At 47.8% G+C, this 20,276-nt stretch overlaps 1 protein-coding gene across 7 annotated transcripts in view; it reads right to left on the reverse strand.

The window, feature by feature from the left end:
* Positions 1-642: 642 nt before the first annotated feature.
* Positions 643-20,276, reverse strand: part of LOC147423917 (uncharacterized) — a 144,275-nt gene continuing 124,641 nt past the window's right edge. For 2 of the 7 annotated variants that reach the window (XM_086501084.1, XM_086501091.1), the window contains exons 9-10: positions 2,351-2,558; positions 643-930 (exon numbers count right to left, since the gene is read on the reverse strand). In XM_086501084.1, coding sequence (XP_086357210.1) covers positions 829-930; positions 2,351-2,558 — 310 coding nt within the window. In that variant the 3' untranslated portion in view covers positions 643-828. Of the gene's footprint in view, positions 931-2,350; positions 2,570-20,276 lie in introns of all 7 variants that reach the window. The other 5 variants (XM_086501085.1, XM_086501088.1, XM_086501090.1 and 2 more) reach the window with 5 other exon arrangements.

Consider the following 20,276-nt stretch of genomic DNA (forward strand, 5'->3'; position numbering starts at 1 on the left):
TACTTCAATAGAGTTGCCTTTTATGTGCACATGGCTTTTGATGTTACATATCCATTTTAACAATGTACTGTTTTGGATGATTTCAAGGCTTTTTCTTTTTACCAAAGTTCTCATCTTGTAAGGAAGCCTTTATGGGTAGCCGAAAATCTCTCCCTAACTTTTGTTAAGCTGGCATTTGCCAACATTGAAATCCATTGCAAACGTGAAAACTTGTGAGCTCAACAGATTATGTTGTTGAGTTGTTTGACCATTCTGTTGGATTAACCTATAACGCCCAAAACATACAAATTGTATACAGCTTAAGATGAACTTTTCCACGCCAAGCATGAAGGATACCGAGGTATAATAGCATATTTATATGTACAACTCAGTGTCAACAGAGAGCTCTCAATTTTAAAAATCTTGGCTTGACTTGAACCTAAACACTCATTGTAAGCTCTGCATATTGGACTAAAGATTATTAATCTCTAGAGTCTGGGCAACTAAAAACAAGAAAGTATGCACCTACACAAGAAAAAATCCAATCGCAAAAAGAACGATGGTCCAATGGACAATCACCTGTTATAATATTTGTAGAGACAAAACACTCGAACATCTGTAAGAGACAATACTCATCAGCAAAAGTTCGAGCTCACCATTGGATGCAGCAATCATTGAACTTGCACTTTCCATTGTTTGTTGTAAATGTAAGCATGTCGTATTGTTTACACTTGACATGTTATTTTTGTTACACATAAATCAAACAAAAAGAAAGTAGTAATATGTATGTACACAAATGTGTAGAAACTGGATGGATGCTATCACAACATTTTGGGATTGTACAACCAATCATAGAAGCCATCTTCTGCTTTCCCACCTCTTGCTTGTGATTGTTTGGAAATTTGCCTTGCACGAGGCATTTGCATTGCTTGGTACTCCTCCAACGCACTCCTGCATAACCGCCAAAGCAAGAAGTGTAACTTGATTTAGCTTTGTATGTAGTTACAGCATGATAAATTTAGAGAAACAAATTTTTTCCATCAGGATCAAAGAAGCTTTAAACAAGAAACAGTTTGTGTGTGCATGCATACAAGCATGTGCTTTAAGGTTTTTCTAAATTCCCCCTCAAAAGAAAGAAAACAACAGTACAAAACACCCCTCCTCTCTCTTTTACAAATCTTGAATTGATTCTAGGGTCACCTCTTCTACTGTTAGCTTAAGTACAAAATGCTGGAAGGTCAAGCTCGATGTGTACTGACACAAACAAGGGAGTCCCCTTCAATGACACTGAGTAGGGTGATTGATGAGATAGGATGGTGATCTTGATCAAGATCATCACAGGAGAACTTACACTTACTTCAGCTAGCATCTTTTCGTAGCCAACTTATCTCTACTCACTGTTTTGCAAGAGCATAGCTTTTATTTATAAATATCTCGAGGGCGCAGACCCCAGAATCAAGTACAGAATATGCCAGTTGCAACAACGATGAATGCCAAAACACAGAGACAGAAGTATCTAGATAAACCATCTGTGAGGGTCGCTGCTACTGTGTGTCGTCAATGAAACTAGATTTGTACTGATTACACAGCCACCCAAAATGGTCGAGCCAGAAAGCTAGAACCACTCCTAGAAGACCTCGAACTGCTGAAAGGAAATGTCTCCCAAACCGAAACAATCACAAAGAAACCGAATGAGCTGAGTGTCCGAAAGTATACTTAGGGAAACTGCTTTCAAAACAGACATCCAGTTGAAGATACTCATGTATAAGATAAATAACCCTACGGGCCCTCAACCACACCCACGGGACAAATAGTCATACTCTGGTAATGATTGGCCAAAATTCCAGAAGTAGCGAGGGAAACCATATTGCAGCTGTTCTGTAACCTCACAAAGAAAACTCCGAGCATGAGATCAAAGCCATAGCATGTGAGGCATGGTCTCATTGCATTGGCAGCAACAGCAGTAAAAAGAAGAAGCAATATGCCGGCGTGCCAAAAAAGCTCCAACAAGGAGCACACCTATGAGACAATGTTAAAAGAAGACCCGTGTTTTGAGAAAAGTTTGCAAATTCCTTTTCTTGGCAACATACTTTACTACCAAGGGGTTCATGCATATACTAAAGATACTAAAGACGATTGCCATGTTCCACAATCCTGAACGGACGAATGAGCAAATGATATGCATTGGAAGCAGTAAGTGCATAAACACAAATCCCACGACAAGTGCTCCACAATCTCAAGTGGAGAACCTGGCTGAAAAGGTGTAAGAACCTGAGTAACCATTCAAGCCGTTGATGCATACGCAAATGCCATGTAAGAAAAGAAGGAACTGTATTATCCACAGTGACTACATCATCAACAAGACATATACCAATTGTAAAGAGATGTTATGCTTTCCTTGGATAAGCCCATGCCAATGGCTACTGAAAGGCTGGCATGTCACAACCTGCTGACTGGCATGCCCGAGGCCGACCGGAAGAAGAAGAGCAGAGCTGGAACAGATTTGAGCCAGCTGCAGTGCCCATGTTACCGGCTTGGACACTCCGAGCGAGAAATCAATAGCAACACATGAACAGAACCTGTAAAATCACTGAACTTGACTAGATAGATAATTAGAGAGAGAGAGAGAGAAAATGAAATGAAATGAAATGTTATATTAACGTCTTCAAAAGGCCAAAATGACCTATGAGACCAATCAGTTACAAAATAGTGAATCAAATACCATGTCTGGGTACAAAAGAACTAGAAAAGAACTAGAAGTGGAACAAAATACTACTACTACTACTACAATCTAAAACTACGTGGGTGTAGCAGCTGATACAATAGGTACCCGGTAAACTGGATGTAACAGTGTGTGAAACAAAGATGGAAGAAATGGTGAGGATCCATCCTCATCTGCACTCTGGATGTCGAGAGAGTATGGCTCGAATCTTCTGTTGTAGTCTCCGTCGATGCTGTGTAGCTCCTCTCCTCAGTCGTGGTCGTCTATATCTCTGTAGCTCCAATGCTCGGTCGATGAGAGTGCCAGTAGTGGTCGAATGAGTGTGGGACGAGCTCTGCAGTGGTGGCTGCTCCTCTGGCTGTCCCATATCTAGTGAAAAGAAATCTGTAATGTGTCTCTGGGACTGCCTCTCTCTAGCTCTCCCCAGTAAAGTGTCTCTACACCTGTGTAACTCAAGTAGATATAGTCCAAGACATCTCTGATCCTCATAACTCATGACCCTAGATAGAGGACCAAAACCCTCTCTGAATAAGCAGTGGAAACGCCCCCGTATCTCATAGAACACTGTGCAATGACATATGTAGTGCAACTCTGTCTCTGGCTCTCTCTGGCATAATCGGCATATCCTGCTGTCTGCTGGTATCCCTCTGAATCTACCAGTCTCAATCTCGAGCTGATGTGAGGATGTGCGTATCTGACCAATGGCACAACGCAAACCATGAGACATATGTGTGTCCATGTAGCTGGGTCGAATCACAAACCCATCTCCTGTGAGGTGTGAAGATGCTCTCTATAGAAAGCCATCTTCGTGCTCAACTCCTGAGGCGGCTCTATCCATGTCCTCCTGGTGTCGAGCTGGATCAGGTCCTGACGAATGAGTCTAGTGATCTCCACCCGTGTAAGAGACAGCGAGGGTGCCTGAAGAGAATACTGGAAAGGGGGCAACCTGTCCATGGTGAAGCCATGCGTCTGAAACCATGAAGTCATCTGTGCATACCAGCATGAAGTGTCCCCCTTTAGAGCTAACTGTCTGGAAGACTCAAGGGCCAGTCTAGCATATCTGTCTCTAGTAGTATCCCATAGGCTGTGCACAAAGGACACTGATCTGGTAAGCGCCTCAATCTCCATGGGGGAGGCAGCTAGCTCTGCTCGAATGGTCGCGTGAGGTACGGAGGCCTTGGCTCTAATCAATCGGGAGATCATAGATACCAAGGGCCTCTCCATACGTCTCCAACCATCCTGGCCTACAGAAGGTCCCCATACCTGTACCCCATACATCATAGCTGAGGCTACTAAAGTATCAAAGAGCCATAACTTTGTCCGAGGTTCCTGGAACTGAACCTGCAAACACATCCTCTCCAAGCCTCCCAAGGCCGCATAAGCTCTGGTCAGTCTAGTCTCTGCTGCTCTCCCCAAAGAAAACCTCGGCCCAGTGAAGACTATCCCAAGGTAAGTGTATGCATCTGTATACTCCACAATCTCTTGACCATACGTGAAGGTCGGTACCGATCTCCTGATCCACTGCGGTGTGGTGTTAAACACCATGACCTTGGTTTTACCAAGGTTTACAGACAATCCACTATCCTCTGCAAAACTGTGTAATGCATCCAACTGTCGCTGCATACCCTCTGGTGAGTCAGAGATCAAGACAATATCATCAGCATATAACAACAATGGGATCCACGTCCCTGCCAGCTGGGCACCTCTATCACCCTCTCTGTCAATGTAATCAGACACCTCATCAACATACATACCAAATAGAGTAGGAGACAATGGGCAACCCTGTTTCACCCCGATAGTGGAGTGAACTAAGTCAGATATCCCCTCTGGGGTGCGTACATGTCCCATCACTGATCTGTATAAAGCCATAATTCCCCAAATCAACACTGTGGGCACCCCCATCTCCTGCAGTCTGCGCATCAGTCGAGCTCTCGGTACCATGTCAAATGCTTTGTGGAAATCCACAAAGCTACAATAAATCCGTCTCCCATGTGACCTGCCCTCCTCAATGATAGCTCTGAGTGTCAGAATATGGTCAAGAGTGGAGAAACCCCTCCTGAAACCTGCCTGTCCCTTTGCCCGTACACCCTCACCCTCTGCCCAGTTACTCAACTGCTGCTCAATAATGGATGCATACAATCGTGCCAGTGTGTGTCCAACCATAATAGTGCGGTAATTTCCAGGATCTGTAGGATCACCTGCCTTGAATATAGGCACAATAGTAGACAACCTCCAAGTCTCAGGTAATCCCTCACACATGGCACGATTGAACAACACTGCAAGAACCTCCATCAGCATATCCCTAGCATGTATAAAGTGCTCCGCTACTAGACCGTCATGATCGTAAGCCCTCCTGGTCCTCATCCTGTCAATGGCTCTCTTTACCATCTCAGTGGTAAAGAAGGTGCTCGTAGGTGGACATGGCTCTGTAGGATCTGGAAGGGGATCCTGCCCACGAACCGTATATAACGATGTCGCATACTGGCCCCACACATCAGGAGAAGTAATCACTGGGGGAGGGGAGTGCTCATGGAAGAGTCGCCATGCCTCGCCTGAGTCTCTACTCAAGAACAACTGATACAAGTCTCGCTCCATCTGGGCCAGGTAAGCTCGTTTCTTCTTTCGCACAAGGCGTCGGAAAGCAATCCGCGACTGTCTGTAGGTGATGACTCCTAAATGAAGATCCCTCTGAAGCTGGGCTCTCATCTCTCTGCACTCCTCATCATACCAACTATTCTGGGGCATGCTCCCAGAATGTCGCCTCCGATCCGGTTGAGTGTGTGGGTATGCCTCTGATGCTGCATCATGTAGTGTCTCAATCAGTAAAGTAGTGCACTCCTCTACTGAGAGGCCTGGAGCAACTGTGCATAGACGATCCCAGATCGCCTCCGTATAAACCGAGTCAGTCTCTGGTGTAAATGTATAACGGGTGTGTGACCTGCCTCCTGATTTCTGGGCTGTACTAAACTGAAAAGATACGGACAGTGTCAAGAGAGCATGATCCACTGCTACGCCCACTGGTCTGGCTCCCACTGTGAAATCCTGAATACAAGGAATAAAGCTCGGCTGTGTCATAACATAGTCCACTGTACTGGCCCCATGTCTGTGTGGAAAGCATGTGAAGCCTGCTGCTCCAGGAAACCGCTGTAAGCCATTAAGTATGGCTAGCCCATGTGTAGTCGTCATCTCCGTGAGGTATCTCCCATACTCAGTCTGCTCTCTGTCATGTGAGCATCTGTCAAACCCCAGCTCACCCACATCCAACTCTCTAAGCATCTCATCTGAAGTGTCGTAGAAGACTGTCTGACAGTTGCCCGTTCGAGCATTGAAGTCTCCTAGGAGGATGATATCACCATCCCTAGAAAACTCCCATATATCATCATCTAGAATTGAGAAAGGCGACTGTCCTCTGGATACAGCATATACTGACGTACTGGGGGGGAAGTAACATATAGCAATATATAGAAATCGACTTGTGCCAGCTCTCAGCCTCACCCACATGTATCTAGCCTGATCATCTCTCCGTACAATATGTAGTAGTGGCTGTAGCTCCTCCCTAAACAACACCGCTACTCCTCCTGAACCTCTACTCCCATGCTCAGATCTCGTGACTGTTCTGTGGGCTGTCTCCCATTTGTATCCCACCACATGTGGCAACAGTTGGCCAGGGGCCTGGTGAGTCTCTGAAAAGAAAACAATGTCCTTGTCTCTGAAACTGTCCTCAAAGGCACCAACATCCAACCTCATAGACCCATTACAATTCCAAGTCGCCATCCTCAATGTGGTCCCATAGGTCTCGCACCGTCATGTAGAGCGCCGCTCTACAATCACCACCCGACCATCTCTGTAAAAGGCCATCTTCCCCTTCTCCCTTGCCGCTTGAATCTCGGGCATTACTTCTCTCATATGCGCAAGTTGTGAGAGAGTGAGGTCATCGCCTAAGAAAATACCTGTCTTCTTGAGAGTAGGTCTCTTCCTCAAGAATTCCTTCTTCTCTTCCAATGAAGGGAAGCGTAGTATGAGAGCTCTTTTCTTTGAAGATTCTCCGGGGCCCTCACTCTTCTTGCCCACTCTCCATGCCTTTGTGTGTGAAGGCTTCTCCACCCCCATCATTGATGTGAGGCTTGTGACCTCTTTTTCCACATTGTTTATGTCCTTGAGGCCGGTTACCCTCACATGTAGAGCCCGCATCCTCCTTCTTTGTTCCTCTTCGAGGGTCATGTTGATAAGAGTGGGTGTACAAGGAGCTTCCTTACCTTTCCCTTTCTTGGCAACCTCAATCCATTTTTCGGCCTCCTCTACTTTCTTTTGCGTTTCGGATATGACCGCGGCCCATGACTTCTTCTCCTCATTGATGTTGTCAATTTCTTCCCTCAAAGAGGGCTGAAATTCCCCCTCTTCAAGCCCATTTTTTGACCGTGTTTCCAACACTTCTTTGTGGAGGTCCAAAATGCTATTCTCCAACGTGGCGATCTTGTTGAGAAGATGATCCTTCTCGTCCTTCCACCTCTTCTCCTTTTCTTCATTTTCTCGGAGGAAAACGGTCTTCGCGTTCCTCCAATCTTCCATCTCTTTTCTCCATGCTTTCATTTCCAATTCAATGATGGAAATTCGTTTGGAGTGAAGCATATATTTGAGTTTGCTTGTTGCCATAGGTGAGGTTGGGGATGACATGAGAGAGAGAGAGAGAGAGAGAGAGAGAGAGAGAGAGAAGAGAGGATTGATGTTTCTAAAGTGCAGAAAATGCAGCTAACCCTAAAACGCAGATCTGTCCAACAACCCCCCCCCCAAAAAAAAAAAGAAAAAAGAAAAAAAAAAAGGTCGCGAGCCCTAAAAACAGGTCGCGAACCCTAAAATACAGCAGCAAACCCTAAACGAAAGCATGGTAAAGAGAGAGAGAGAGATGGCGTGATGAGAGAGAGAGAGAGAGAGAGAGAGAGAGAGAGAGAGAGAGAGAGAGAGAGAGAGAGAGAGAGAGAGAGAGAGAGAGAGAGTACTGGCAGTAGAGAGAGAGAGAGAGAGAGAGAGAGAGAGAGAGAGAGAGAGATGAAATGAAATGTTATATTAATGTCTTGAAAAGGCCAAAGTGACCTATGATACCAGAAAGTTACAATGTGGTGGATCTGATACAAAGTCAGAGTAACAAAAATAACAACAATGACAACATAACAAAACAAAATAAAAATACTATGGAAACCTAGGCCGCTCGATGTGAACTAAGCAGCTGGCTGGAATAGCTAAATAGCTAAATCACAGGAGATCCAGCATTGGTCGCTGGTGGATCTCATCAATCTCCTCCATGGTCAGTAGTCTGACCAGGCGTCGTGCATGCTTGGCCAAAGTGATTTGAATCTTTTGATGCAGCCTCCGTTGATGTTGTGTAGTCCTCCACAGTCGTGGGCGTATGGATCTCCCCAGCTCAAATGCTCGGTCGATCAGTGTGCCTCTGGAGTGAGACAAATGTGAGCTTTGTGGTGGTAGTAACTCCTCCGGCTGTCCACTGTCTGTTCTAAAGAAATCTGTGATCCGTCTCTGAGACTGGCTAGCCTCTCCTCTCATCAGGCTCTCCCCGTGTCTGCACAGCTCGAGCAAAAGCAAACCCAGGCATCTCTGATCGTCGTACCCCATGACTCTGGAGAGTGGTCCAAAACCCTCTCTAAACAAGCAATGGAAGCAGCCTCGTGTCTCGTAGTAGACATGACAGCGGCATGTGTAGTGCAACTCTGTCTCAGGCTCCATGTCACACAAGGGGCATGTCCTGGCCTCTGCTGGTACTTTGTTGTATCTCCCAGTCTCAATCTGCAGCTGGTGTGAAGATGTGTGTATCTGGCCAATAGCACATCGTATCCCATGAGACAAGTGGGTGTCCATGTATCTGGGTCTCGTCACAAAACCGTCCTCCATAAGCTGGAGAAGATGCTCTCTGTAGGAAGCCATCTTCGTGCCCAGCTCATGTGCTGGTTGTATCCATGTCCTCCTGGTGTCTAGCTGAGTCAAGTCTTGGCGGATGAGCCCGGTGATCTCGGATTGTGTAAGAGTGAGAGATGGTGCATCCAATGAGTACTCGAAGGGTGGCAATCTGTCTATGCTGAACCCATGTGCCTGAAACCATAATGCCATCTCCCCATACCAGCATGTTGTATCTCCCTCCATGGCTAACTGTCGAGAGGACTCAAGTGCAAGGTGGGCATATCTGTCTCTAGGAAGTTCCCATATGCGGTGTATGAAGGAGACTGATCTGGTGAGCGCCTCAACCACTAGTGGGGGGGCCGCTAGCTCTGCTCGGATTATGGCACGTGGTATTGAAGCCTTGGTTCTAATGAGCCGCGAATTCATAGAGACTAGAGGTTTCTCCATGTCCCCCCATCCATCAGTGCGACCCGACCTCCCGTGATGATCCAATGAAGGTCCCCGTATCTCAGTTCCATAGAGCAATGCCGAAGCCACCAAAGTGTCAAAGAGCCAGAGCTTCGTCCCACGCTCCTGAAACTGAACCTACGAACACATCTTCTCCAATCTACCCAATGCTGCATGGGCTCTAGTCAATCTGGTCTTTGCTTCCCTCCTTAATGAAAATGCTGGTCCGCTAAAAACCACTCCAAGGTAAGTGTAAGCATCTGTATACTCCACTGTCTTCCTGGCCGTATGTGAATGTAGGTGCTGACCTCCTGATCCACTGTGGGGTGGTATTAACAAAACCTTGGTTTTACCAAGGTTGACAGACAAACCACTTTTGTGGGCAAACCTATGCAAAGCATCCAAGCGACTTTGCATCCCCTCCAGGGAGTCAGAGATCAGCACAATATCATCAGCATATAACAATAGTGGAATCCATGTCCCTGCCAGCTGTGCACCTCTTATCACCATCGCTCTCAATGTAGTCAGCAACCTCATCCACATACATACCGAATAGAGTAGGAGAGAGCGGGCAACCCTGCTTCACCCCAATAGTGGAGTGAACCGGTATAGACAAACCCTCTTGAGGTGCATACATGCCCCACTACTGACCTGTATAGTGCCATGATCCCCCCAATGAGCTCTGTGGGTACTCCCATCTCCTTTGGTCTACATATCAAACCACCTCTGGGTACTATCAATCTAGCTCTGGGTACTGTGTCAAATGCTTTGTGGAAGTCCACAAAGCTACAATAGATCCTTCTCCCATGTGATCTGCCCTCCTCAATGATGATTTTGAGTGTCAAGATATGGTCAAGAGTAGAAAAGCCTCTCCCGAACCCTGCCTGCCCGGCTGCGCGTACCCTCTCCCTCTCTGCCCATCTACTGAGCTGCTGCTCAAGAATGGATTCGTACAACCGTGCCAATGTGTGTCCAATCATGATAGTGCGATAATTCTCAAGCTCCATAGGGTCTCCTGACTTGAAGATAGGTACAATAGTAGATAGGCTCCAAGTATCAGGCAAGCCTTCACACATGGCACGGTTAAACATGGCACGGTTAAACATAACTGCCAGAAGCTCTGCTAGTAGATCTCTGGCATGCATGAAATGTTCAGCCACTAAGCCATCATGGTCATATGCTCTCCCAGTCCTCATCTTGTCAATTGCCTTCTTCACCATCTCCGTGGTGAAAAAAGCACATGCTTGTGGGCATGGATCGGGAGGGTCAGGAAGGGGCAGCTGTCCAAGAACTGTGTACAAAGATGAAGCGTACTGGCCCCAGGCCTCTGTAGAGGTAATGGCAGGGGGGGAAGAGTGCTCATGCAAGAGCCGCCATGCCTCTCGTGAGTCCTGACTCAAGAATAGCTGGTATAGATCCTACTCTAGTCGAGCCAAAAAAGCCCTCTTCTTCCGCCGCATTAGGCATCGGAAGTCAATCTGTGACTGTCTGTGAGTGATGTCCCCCAAAAGCACCTCCCTTTGAAGTCTGGCTCTAGTCTCGCCGCATTCCGCATCATACCAACTGTTCTGCGGCATGCTCCTAGAACGGCGTCTCTGCTCAGGCCGAGTGTGTGGATATGCCTCTGTTGCTGCCTCATGTAATGTATGTGTCAGAATAGTAGTAAGCTCCTTGAGAGGTCGCCTTGGCTCCTCAGTGCACAGCCGTCTGTAGATCCCATCTATATATACAAAGTCTGTCCCCTGCGTGAAGGTGTAGCCACTAGGTGCTGCTGCCCGTGGATTGTGTGCTACATTAAACTGGAAAGAGATGGTCATCGACAGAAGGGCATGATCCACCGCCACCCCAACAGGTCTGGGTCAAACCATGAGATCCTGAATACTAGAGATGATGTTCGGCTGTGCCATGACATAATCCACTGTGCTGGCTCCTTGTCTGTGTAGAAAGCATGTAAAACCTCCCACGACGGGAAATCTCTGTAGTCTATTCAAGATGGCCAATCTTGTGCAGTTCCCATGTCTATAAAGTGTCGTCCATACTCAGTACGTTCCACATCCTGTGATAGTCTGGACACGCCCGTCTCTATAGCATCCACCTCTCTCAGCATCTTCTTTGAAGTATCATAGAAGACTGTCTAGCGATGGGCAGTCCTAGCATTGAAGTCCCCTAGAATGATAATGTCACCATCTCTAGAGAACTCCCATACGTCATCATCCAAAATATAAAAGGGGGACTGGCCTCTGGGTGATGCATTATACATAGCAACTAAAATACGCGTATTTTATTTAGAATACGAGACGTCCCGTATTAAAACGTACAATACATCTCATAAAGTTTTCTTTTCTAACATTTTTTTGCTCAAAACGTATGTCTTTTCCTAGTTGATCAATTGCGTTTTAGAGCTTCATGGTGCTTGTTTATGTATGCTTATAATTAAATATTGAAGAGTCATCGAGGAGGTCTATGAACCGCTTCATTTTGTCCTTATTAAAGTATCATATCTAAAACAGTTGACGTATTTTATTATTGATTTTCAAAAATATGTCTATTACGCGTATTGTATACCGCATATTAAACGTCCCGTCCCGTACCGTAGCTGCTATGGATGCATAGACTGACGTACTCGGGGGAAAGTAACAAATAGCGATGTAAAGATATCGACTTGTCTTTGCTCTCAATCTCACCCACATGTACCTAGCCTACTCATCCCTGCGGACTATATGTATCAATGCGCAACTCCTCTCTGAATAACACTGCCACTCCCCCTGATCCCCGCCCTTTGTGCTCTGATCGTGTCTCTTGTCTGCAGGCTGTCTCCCATCTGTATCCATTGATGTGAGGCATAGATTGCCCAGGGGCCTGATGTGTCTCAGAGTAGAAGAAGATGTCCCTTCCAATAAAACTATCCTCAAAAGGCACCCACATCAAGGCGCATAGATCCATTACAGTTCCAGGTGGCAAATTTGAGTGTGGTCCCATAGGTCTCGCACCGTCATGTGGAGCGTCACAGCTCGCTCCAGTATTACCACTCTACCATCTCGGTAAAAGGCAATCTTGCCTTTTTCCCTTGCCACTCTAATCTCTAGCATTACCTCCTGCATATGAACGATCTGCGAGAGAGTAAGATCATCTCCGAGAAAGATGCCCGTTTTCTTAAGAGTTCGCCTTTTTCAAAAAGTCCTTCGCTTCCATGGAGGGAAAACGAAGGACGAGTGCACTTTCTTTCGAGGTTTCCTCATTGCTTCCATTTTTCTTGTTGCCCACTCTCCAAGCTCTTGTGTGCATCGGCTCATGAACCCCCATTAAAGCCATGAGTTCTTTTACCTCTTCGTCCACACACACACACACACACACACACACACACACACACACACACAGAGAGAGAGAGAGAGAGAGAGAGAGAGAGAGAGAGAGAGAGAGAGAGAGAGAGAGAGAGAGAGAGAGATGAAATGTTATATTAACGTCTTCAAAAGGCCATAATGACCTATGAGACCCGAAAGTTACAAAGTGGTGGATCTGATACAAAGTCAGAGTAACAAAATAACAAAATAACCTAACAACAGTACAAAACAAAGATATATACTATGGGGTCCTAAGTTGATCGATGTGAACCAAGCAAAAGACTAAGCAAAAAATGGGCGGCTTGTTGGGATAGCTGAATCACAAGAGATCTAGCATCGGTCGTTGGCGAATCTCATCAATTTCCTCCATGGTTAGTAGCCTGACCGGGCGTCGTGCATGCCTGGCCAGCGTGCTCCGAATTTTCTGTTGTAGTCTCCGTCGATGCTGTGTAGTTCTTCGCTGTCGCGGGCGTCTGGATTTTCCCAGTTCAATCGCTCGGTCAATCAGTGTGCCTCTGGTGTGAGAAGAGGGGGAGCTCTGCTGTGGGAGTGGCTCTTGCGGCTGTCCCGTGTCTGCTCTTAAGAAGTCTATGATCCGTCTTTGAGACTGGCTAGCCTCGCCATTCATTAGGCTATCTCCGTGTTTGCGCAGCTCGAACAAGAACAAACCCAGACATCTCTGATCTTCGTATCCCATGACTCTTGAGAGTGGTCCAAAACCTTCTCTGAACAAGCAATGGAAGCGGCCTCGTATCTCGTAGTAGACGGGGCAGCGACATGTGTAGTGTAGCTCTGTCTCAGGTTCCATGTTACACAAGGGGCATGTCCTGTCCTCTGCTGCTACTCCCCTGTATCTCCCCGTCTCAATCCGCAACTGGTGAGAAGATGTGCGTAACTGGCCAATAGCACATCGTATCCCATGAGACAAGTGGGTATCCATATATCTGGGTCTCGACACAAAACCATCTTCCGTAAGCTGGAGAAGATGGTCTTTGTAAAAAGCCATCTTCGTGCCCAATTCCTGTGCTGGTTGTATCCATGTCCTTCTGGTGTCTAGCTGGGTCATGTCTTGGAGTATGAGCTTGGTGATCTCTGACTGTGTAAGGGTGAGAGATGGTGCATCCAATGAGTAATGGAATGGTGGCAGCCGGTCTATGCTGAACCCATGTGCCTGAAACCATGATGTCATCTCTCCATACCAGCATGTTGTATCTCCTTGTATGGCTAACTGTCGAGAGGATTCAAGTGCTATGCGAGCATATCTGTCTCTAGGAAGTGCCCATGTGCGGTTTATGAAGGAGATTGATCTGGTGAGCGCCTCCACCACAAGTGGGGGGGCCGCTAGCTCTGCTCGGATAATGGCCCGTGGTACTGATGCCTTGGCTCTAATGAGCCGCGAGATCATAGAGACGAGAGGTTTCTCCATGTTCCCCCATCCGTCTGAGCGACCCGTCCTCCCGTGGTGATCCAGTGAAGGTCCCCATATCTCGGTTCCATAGAGCAATGCTGAAGCCACCAAGGTGTCAAAGAGCCAGCTTCGTCCGGGGCTCCTGAAACTGAACCTGCGAACACATCCTCTCCAATCTACCTAATGCTGCGTAGGCTCTAGTAAGTCTGGTTTCTGCTGCTCTTCTGAGTGAGAATGTAGGTCCGCTAAAAACCACTCCAAGGTAAGTGTAAGCGTCTGTGTATTCCACAGTCTACTGGCCGTATGTGAGTGTAGGTGCTGACTTCCTGATCCACTGTGGGGTGGTATTAAACACCATAACCTTGGTTTTACCCAGTTTGACAGACAAACCACTTTCGTGGGCAAACGTATGCAGAGCATCCAATTGATGTTGCATCCCCTCGGGGGATTCGGAGATCAACACTATGTCATCAGCATATAACAAAAGTGGAATCCATGTCCCTACCAACTGAGCACCTTTATCCCCATCGTTGTCAATGTAGTCAGAAATCTCATCCACATACATACCGAAAAGAGTGGGAGAGAGCGGGCAGCCCTGCTTCACCCCAATAGTGGAGTGAACCGGTGTAGAAAGTCCCTCCGGGGTGCGTACATTCCCTACTACTGATCTGTACAATGCCATGATCCCCCAAATGAGTTCTGTGGGTACTCCCATTTCCTGTAATCTGTGCATCAGTCTAGCTCTAGGTACCGTGTCGAAAGCTTTGCGGAAGTCCACAAAGCTACAATAGATCCGTCTCCCATGAGATCTTCCTTCCTCGATGATGGCCCTGAGTGTTAAGATATGGTCAAGAGTAGAGAAGCCTCTCCTGAATCCTGCCTGCCCAGTTGCACGTATTCCTTCCCTCTCTGCCCATCTACTTTGCTGTTGCTCAAGAATGGATGCATAAACCGTGCCAGTGTGTGCCCAATCATAATAGTGCGATAATTCCCAGGCTCCATGGGGTCTCCTGATTTGAAGATAGGTACGATCGTAGATAGGCTCCAAGTGTCCGGTAGGCCCTCACACATGGCACGGTTAAACATAACTGCTAGAAGCTCTGCTAGTAGGTCTTTGGCATGCATGAAATGCTCAGCTACTAGGCCCTCATGATCATATGCTCTCCCAGTCTTCATCCTGTCAATGGCTTTCTTCACCATCTCAGCAGTGAAAAAGACACATGTATGTGGGCATGGGTCTGGGGGGTTGGGTAGGGGCGGCTGTCCAGGTACTGTGTACAAAGATGATGCGTACTGACCCCAGGTCTCTGTGGAGGAAATAGCAGGGGGGGGGGGACTGCTCATGAAAGAGCCGCCACGCCTCACGCGAGTCTTGACTCAAGAATAGCTGATATAGATCCTGTTCGAGTCTAGCCAGAAAAGCCCTCTTCTTCCGCCGCACCAGGCGTTGGAAGTCCATCTGTGACTGTCTGTGAGTGACGTCCCCCAACAGCACCTCCCTCTGAAGTCTGGCTCTAGTCTGGCGGCACTCCTCATCGTACCAACTATTCTGAGGCATGCTCCCAAATCGGCGGCTCTGCTCAGGCTGGGTGTGTGGGTATGCTTCAACTGCTGCCTCATGTAATGTCTGTGTCAGTATAGTAGTTAGCTCCTCCAGAGGTCGCCCCGGGTTCTCAGTGCATAGGCGTCTGTAGATTCCGTCCATGTATACAGAGTCCGTCTCCCTTGTGAATGTGTAGCGAGTAGGGACTGCTACTCGTGGCTTGTGTGCTGCACTGAAATGGAAGGAGATGGTCATCGACACCAGAGCATGATCCACCGCCACCCCCACCGGTCTGGGCCCAACTGTGAGATCCTCGATACTAGAGATGAGATTCTGTTGTGCCATGACATAGTCCACCGTGCTGGCTCCATGTCTGTGTGGGAAGCATGTAAAGCCTCCCGCAACAGGAAATCTCTCTAGGCCGTTCAAGATGGCCAATCCATGTGCAGTGCCCATGTCTATCAGGTGTCGCCCATACTCAGTATATTCCATATCGTGTGATAGTCTAGAAAGGCCCGTCTCTGCCACATCTATCTCTCTTAGCATCTCCTCTGAAGTATCATAAAACACTGCCTGGTGATGGGCAGTCCTAGCATTGAAGTCCCCGAGGATGATAATGTCACCGTCCCTAGAGAACTCCCATATGTCATCATCCAAAATAGAGAAAGGGGACTGTCCTTTGGGTGGTGCATAAACTGATGTACTCGGGGGAAAGTAACAAATAGCTAGATAGAGGTATCTGCCTGTCTCTGCTTTCAGTCTCACCCACATGTACCTAGCCTGCTCGTCCTTGCAGGCTATATGTATCAATGGCTGCAGATCCTCTCTAAATAACACTGCCACTCCTCCCGAGCCCCGCCCTTTGTGCTCTGAGCGTGTTTCCTATCTGTAGGCTGTCTCCCACCTATATCCACTGATGTGAGGCATGGATTGCCCAGGGGCCTGGTGTGTCTCAGAGTAGAAGATGATATCTCTTCCAGTAAAGCTATCCTCAAAAGCACCCACATCAAGACGCATAGATCCATTGCAATTCCAGGCAGCCACTTTGAGTGTGGTCCCATAAGTCTCGCACCGTCATGTGGAGCGTCGCTCAAGTATTACCACTTTTCCGTCTCGGTAAAAAGCGATCTTGCATTTTCCCCTTGCCGCTCTAATCTCCGGCATTACTTCCTGCATATGAGCGATCTGCGAGAGGGTGAGATCGTCCCCAAGAAAGATGCCAGTCTCTTTAAGAGTTGGTCTTTTCTTCAAGAATGACTTCTTTGCTTCCATGGAGGGAAAACGGAGGATGAGTGCTCTTTCTTTTGAGGTTTCTCCACTGCCTCCATTTTTCTTTATGTTGCCCACTCTCCATGCCCTTGTGTATGTCGGCTCATGAATCCCCATCAAGGCTGTGAGTTCTTTTACTTCTTCGTCCACATTGCCTTTGTCTTTAAGACCGCAAATTCTCACATGTAAAGCGCGCACCCTTCTCCTCTACTCCTCCTCTAGTGTCTGGTTAATGATGTTGTTGGGTGTGGACGTGGGCGTTATCTCCTTGTCTTTTCCTTTCTTGGCCACCTTGATCCATTTCTTGGCTTGGTCTGCCTTTTGTTGGGTTTTGGTAAGAACATCCACCCAAGAAGTCGTCATTTCTTTGTGCTGTTCTTCTCCCTCTTTGATGGCATGTACTTGTTCCTTGATCGTGTTGATTTCTTCAATTACAGAGAGAGAGAGAGAGAGAGAGAGAGAGAGAGAGAGAGAGAGAGAGAGAGAGAGAGAGAGAGAGAGAGAGAGATGAAATGAAATGAAATGTTATATTAACGTCTTCAAAAGGCCAAAATGACCTATGAGACCAGAGCGTTACAATGTGGTGGATCTGATACAAAGTCAGAGTAACAAAATGAAATGAAATGACAAAATGATGGAATATAAATACTGTGAAATCCTAAGCCGGTAGGTGCGAACAAAGTAGCTAGTCGGGATAGCTAAACCACAAATCACAAGAGATCCAACATTGGTCGTTGGCGGATCTCATCAATCTCCTCCATGGTCAGCAGTCTGACTGGGCGCCGTGCATGTCGGGCCAAAGTGACCCGCATCCTCTGGTGTAGCCTCCGTCGATGCTGTGTAGTCCTCCGCAGTTGAGGGCATCTAGATCTCCCCAATTCAGTCGCTTGATCAATGTGCCTTTGGTGTGAGGCGACAAGATCTGCTGTGGTAGTAACTCCTTCAGGTGTCCAATGTCTGCTCTAAAGAAGTCTGTAATGTGTCTCTGAGATTGGCTGGCCTCTCCTCTCAGCAGGCTCTCTCTGTGTCTGCGAAGCTTGAGCAGAAACAAACCCATGCATCTCTGATCCTCGTACCCCATAACTTTGGAGAGCGGTCCAAAGCCCTCTCTGAACAAGCAGTGGAAGCGGCCTCGTATCTCCTAGTAGATGAGGCAGTGGCATGTGTAGTGTAACTCTGTCTCAGGCTCCATGATACAAAGGGGGCATGTCCCGGCCTCTCCTGGTACTCCGTTGTATCTCCCAGTCTCGATCTGCAGTTGGTGTGAAGATGTGCGTATCTGGCCAATAGCACACCGTATCCCATGGGACAAGTGGGTGTCCATGTATCTGGGCCTTGTCACGAAACCGTCCGCCGTATGCTGGAGAAGATGTTCTCTATAGAAAGCCATCTTCGTGCTCAGCTCCTGTGCTGGCTGTATCCACGTCCTTCTGGTGTCTACCTGAGTCAGGTCCTGGCGGATGAGCCTGGTGATCTCGCACTGTGTAAGAGTTAGGAGGGTGCGTCTAGTGAGTACTAGAAGGGGGGCAATTTGTCTATATTGAACCCATGCGCCTGGAACCATGATGTCATCTCCCCATACCAACATGCTGTATCTCCATGCATGGCTAACTGTCGAGAGGACTCAAGTGCAAGGCGGGCGTATCTGTCTCTGGGAAGTTTCCACACGCGGTGTATGAAGGAGACAGATCTGGTGAGTGCCTCAACCACTAGTGGGGAGGCAGCTAGCTCTGCTCGGATAATGGCACGTGGTACTAAAGCCTTGGCTCTAATGAGCCGCGAAATCATAGAGACTAGGGGCTTCTCCATGTTCCCCCATCCATCAATGCAACCTGTTCTCCCGCGATGATCCAATGAAGGCCCCCAAATCTCAGCTCCATAGAGCAATGCTGAAGCCACTAATGTGTCAAAGAGCCAGAGCTTCGTCTGAGGCTCCTGAAACTGAACTTGTGAACACATCCTCTCCAATCTACCCAATGCTGAATGGGCTCTGGGCAATCTAGTCTCTCCCGCTCTCCTTAAATGAGAATGCTGATCCACTAAAAACCACTCCAAGGTAAGTGTAGGCATCTAGATGTATACTCCATCGTCTCCTGGCCATATGCGAATGCGGGCGCTGACCTCCTGATCCACTATGGGGTGGTATTAAATACCGTGATCTTGGTTTTACCAAGGTTAACGGACAAACCACTGTCATGGGCAAACCTATGCAAAGCATCCAGGTGACTTTGCATCCCCTCCAGGGAGTCGGAGATCAACACGATATCATCAGCGTATAACAATAGAGGGATCCATGTTCCCGCCAGCGGAGCACCTCTATCCCCATCTCTCCCAATGTAGTCAGAAACCTCATCCACATACATACCAAATAGAGTAGGAGAGAGTGGGCAGCCTTGCTTCACCACAATAGTGGAGTGAACTGGTGTAGATAGACCCTCTGGGGTGCATACATGCCCTATTACTGATCTGTACAATGCCATGATCCCCCAACTGAGTTCTGTGGTTACTCCCATCTCCTGTAATTTGCGCATTAGTCTAGCTCTGGGTACTGTGTCAAATGCTTTGCGGAAGTCCACAAAGCTACAATAGATCCGTTTCCCACGGGATCTGCCCTCCTCGATGATGGCCTTGAGTGTCAAGATATGGTCAAGAGTAGAAAAACCTCTCCTAAACCTTGCCTGCCCGGCTGCACGCATTCCCTCCCCCTCTGCCCATCTACTCAGTTGCTGCTCAAGAATGGATGCGTACAACCGTGCCAGTGTGTGTCCAATCATGATAGTGCAATAATTCCCAGGCTCCATAGGGTCTCCAGATTTGAAAATAGGTACAATCATAGATAGGCTCCAAGTATCAGGCAAGCCATCGCACAGGGCACGGTTAAACATGACTGCTAGAAGCTCTGCTAGTAGATCTCTGGCATGCATGAAATGCTCAGCTACCAAGCCATCGTGATCATATGCTCTCCCAGTCCTCATCCTGTCAATAGCCTTCTTCACCATCTCAGTGGTGAAAAAAGCACATGTGCGGGGGGGTCGGGAGGGGGCGGCTGTCCAGAGACTGTGTACAAAGATGATGCGTACTGACCCCAAGTCTCTGTAGAGGTAATGGCAGGGGGGGGGGGAGAGCCGCCATGCCTCACGCAAGTCCTGACTCAAGAATAGCTGGTAGAGATCCTGATGCCCTCTTTTTTCGACGCCTATGCCTCACGCGAGTCCTGACTCAAGAATAACTGGTAGAGATCCTGATGCCCTCTTTTTCCGCCGCACTAGGCGTCGAAAGTCAATCTGTGACTGTCTGTGAGCGATGTCTCCCAAAAGCACCTCCCTCTGAAGTCTAGCTCTAGTTTGGCGGCATTCCTCATCATACCAGCTGTTCTGAGGCATGCTCCCAGAACGGCGTCTATGCTCGGGCTGGGTGTGTGGGTATGCCTCTACTGCTGCATCGTATAATGTTTGTGTCAGTATAGTAGTAAGCTCCTCCAAAGGTCGCCCTGGGTCTTCAGTGCATAGGCGTCTGTAGATCTCGTGTATGTATAAAAAATCCGTCTCCCGTGTGAAGGTATAGCGAGTAGGGGCTGCCATCCGTGGACTATGTGCTACACAAAGAGATAGTCAGCGACACAATAGCATGATCCACTGCCACCCCAACAGGTCTGGG

The sequence above is a fragment of the Adiantum capillus-veneris genome, chromosome 26, assembly GCF_014529385.1.
Source record: "Adiantum capillus-veneris isolate H3 chromosome 26, ASM1452938v2, whole genome shotgun sequence".
Classification (NCBI taxonomy): Eukaryota; Viridiplantae; Streptophyta; class Polypodiopsida; order Polypodiales; family Pteridaceae; genus Adiantum; species Adiantum capillus-veneris.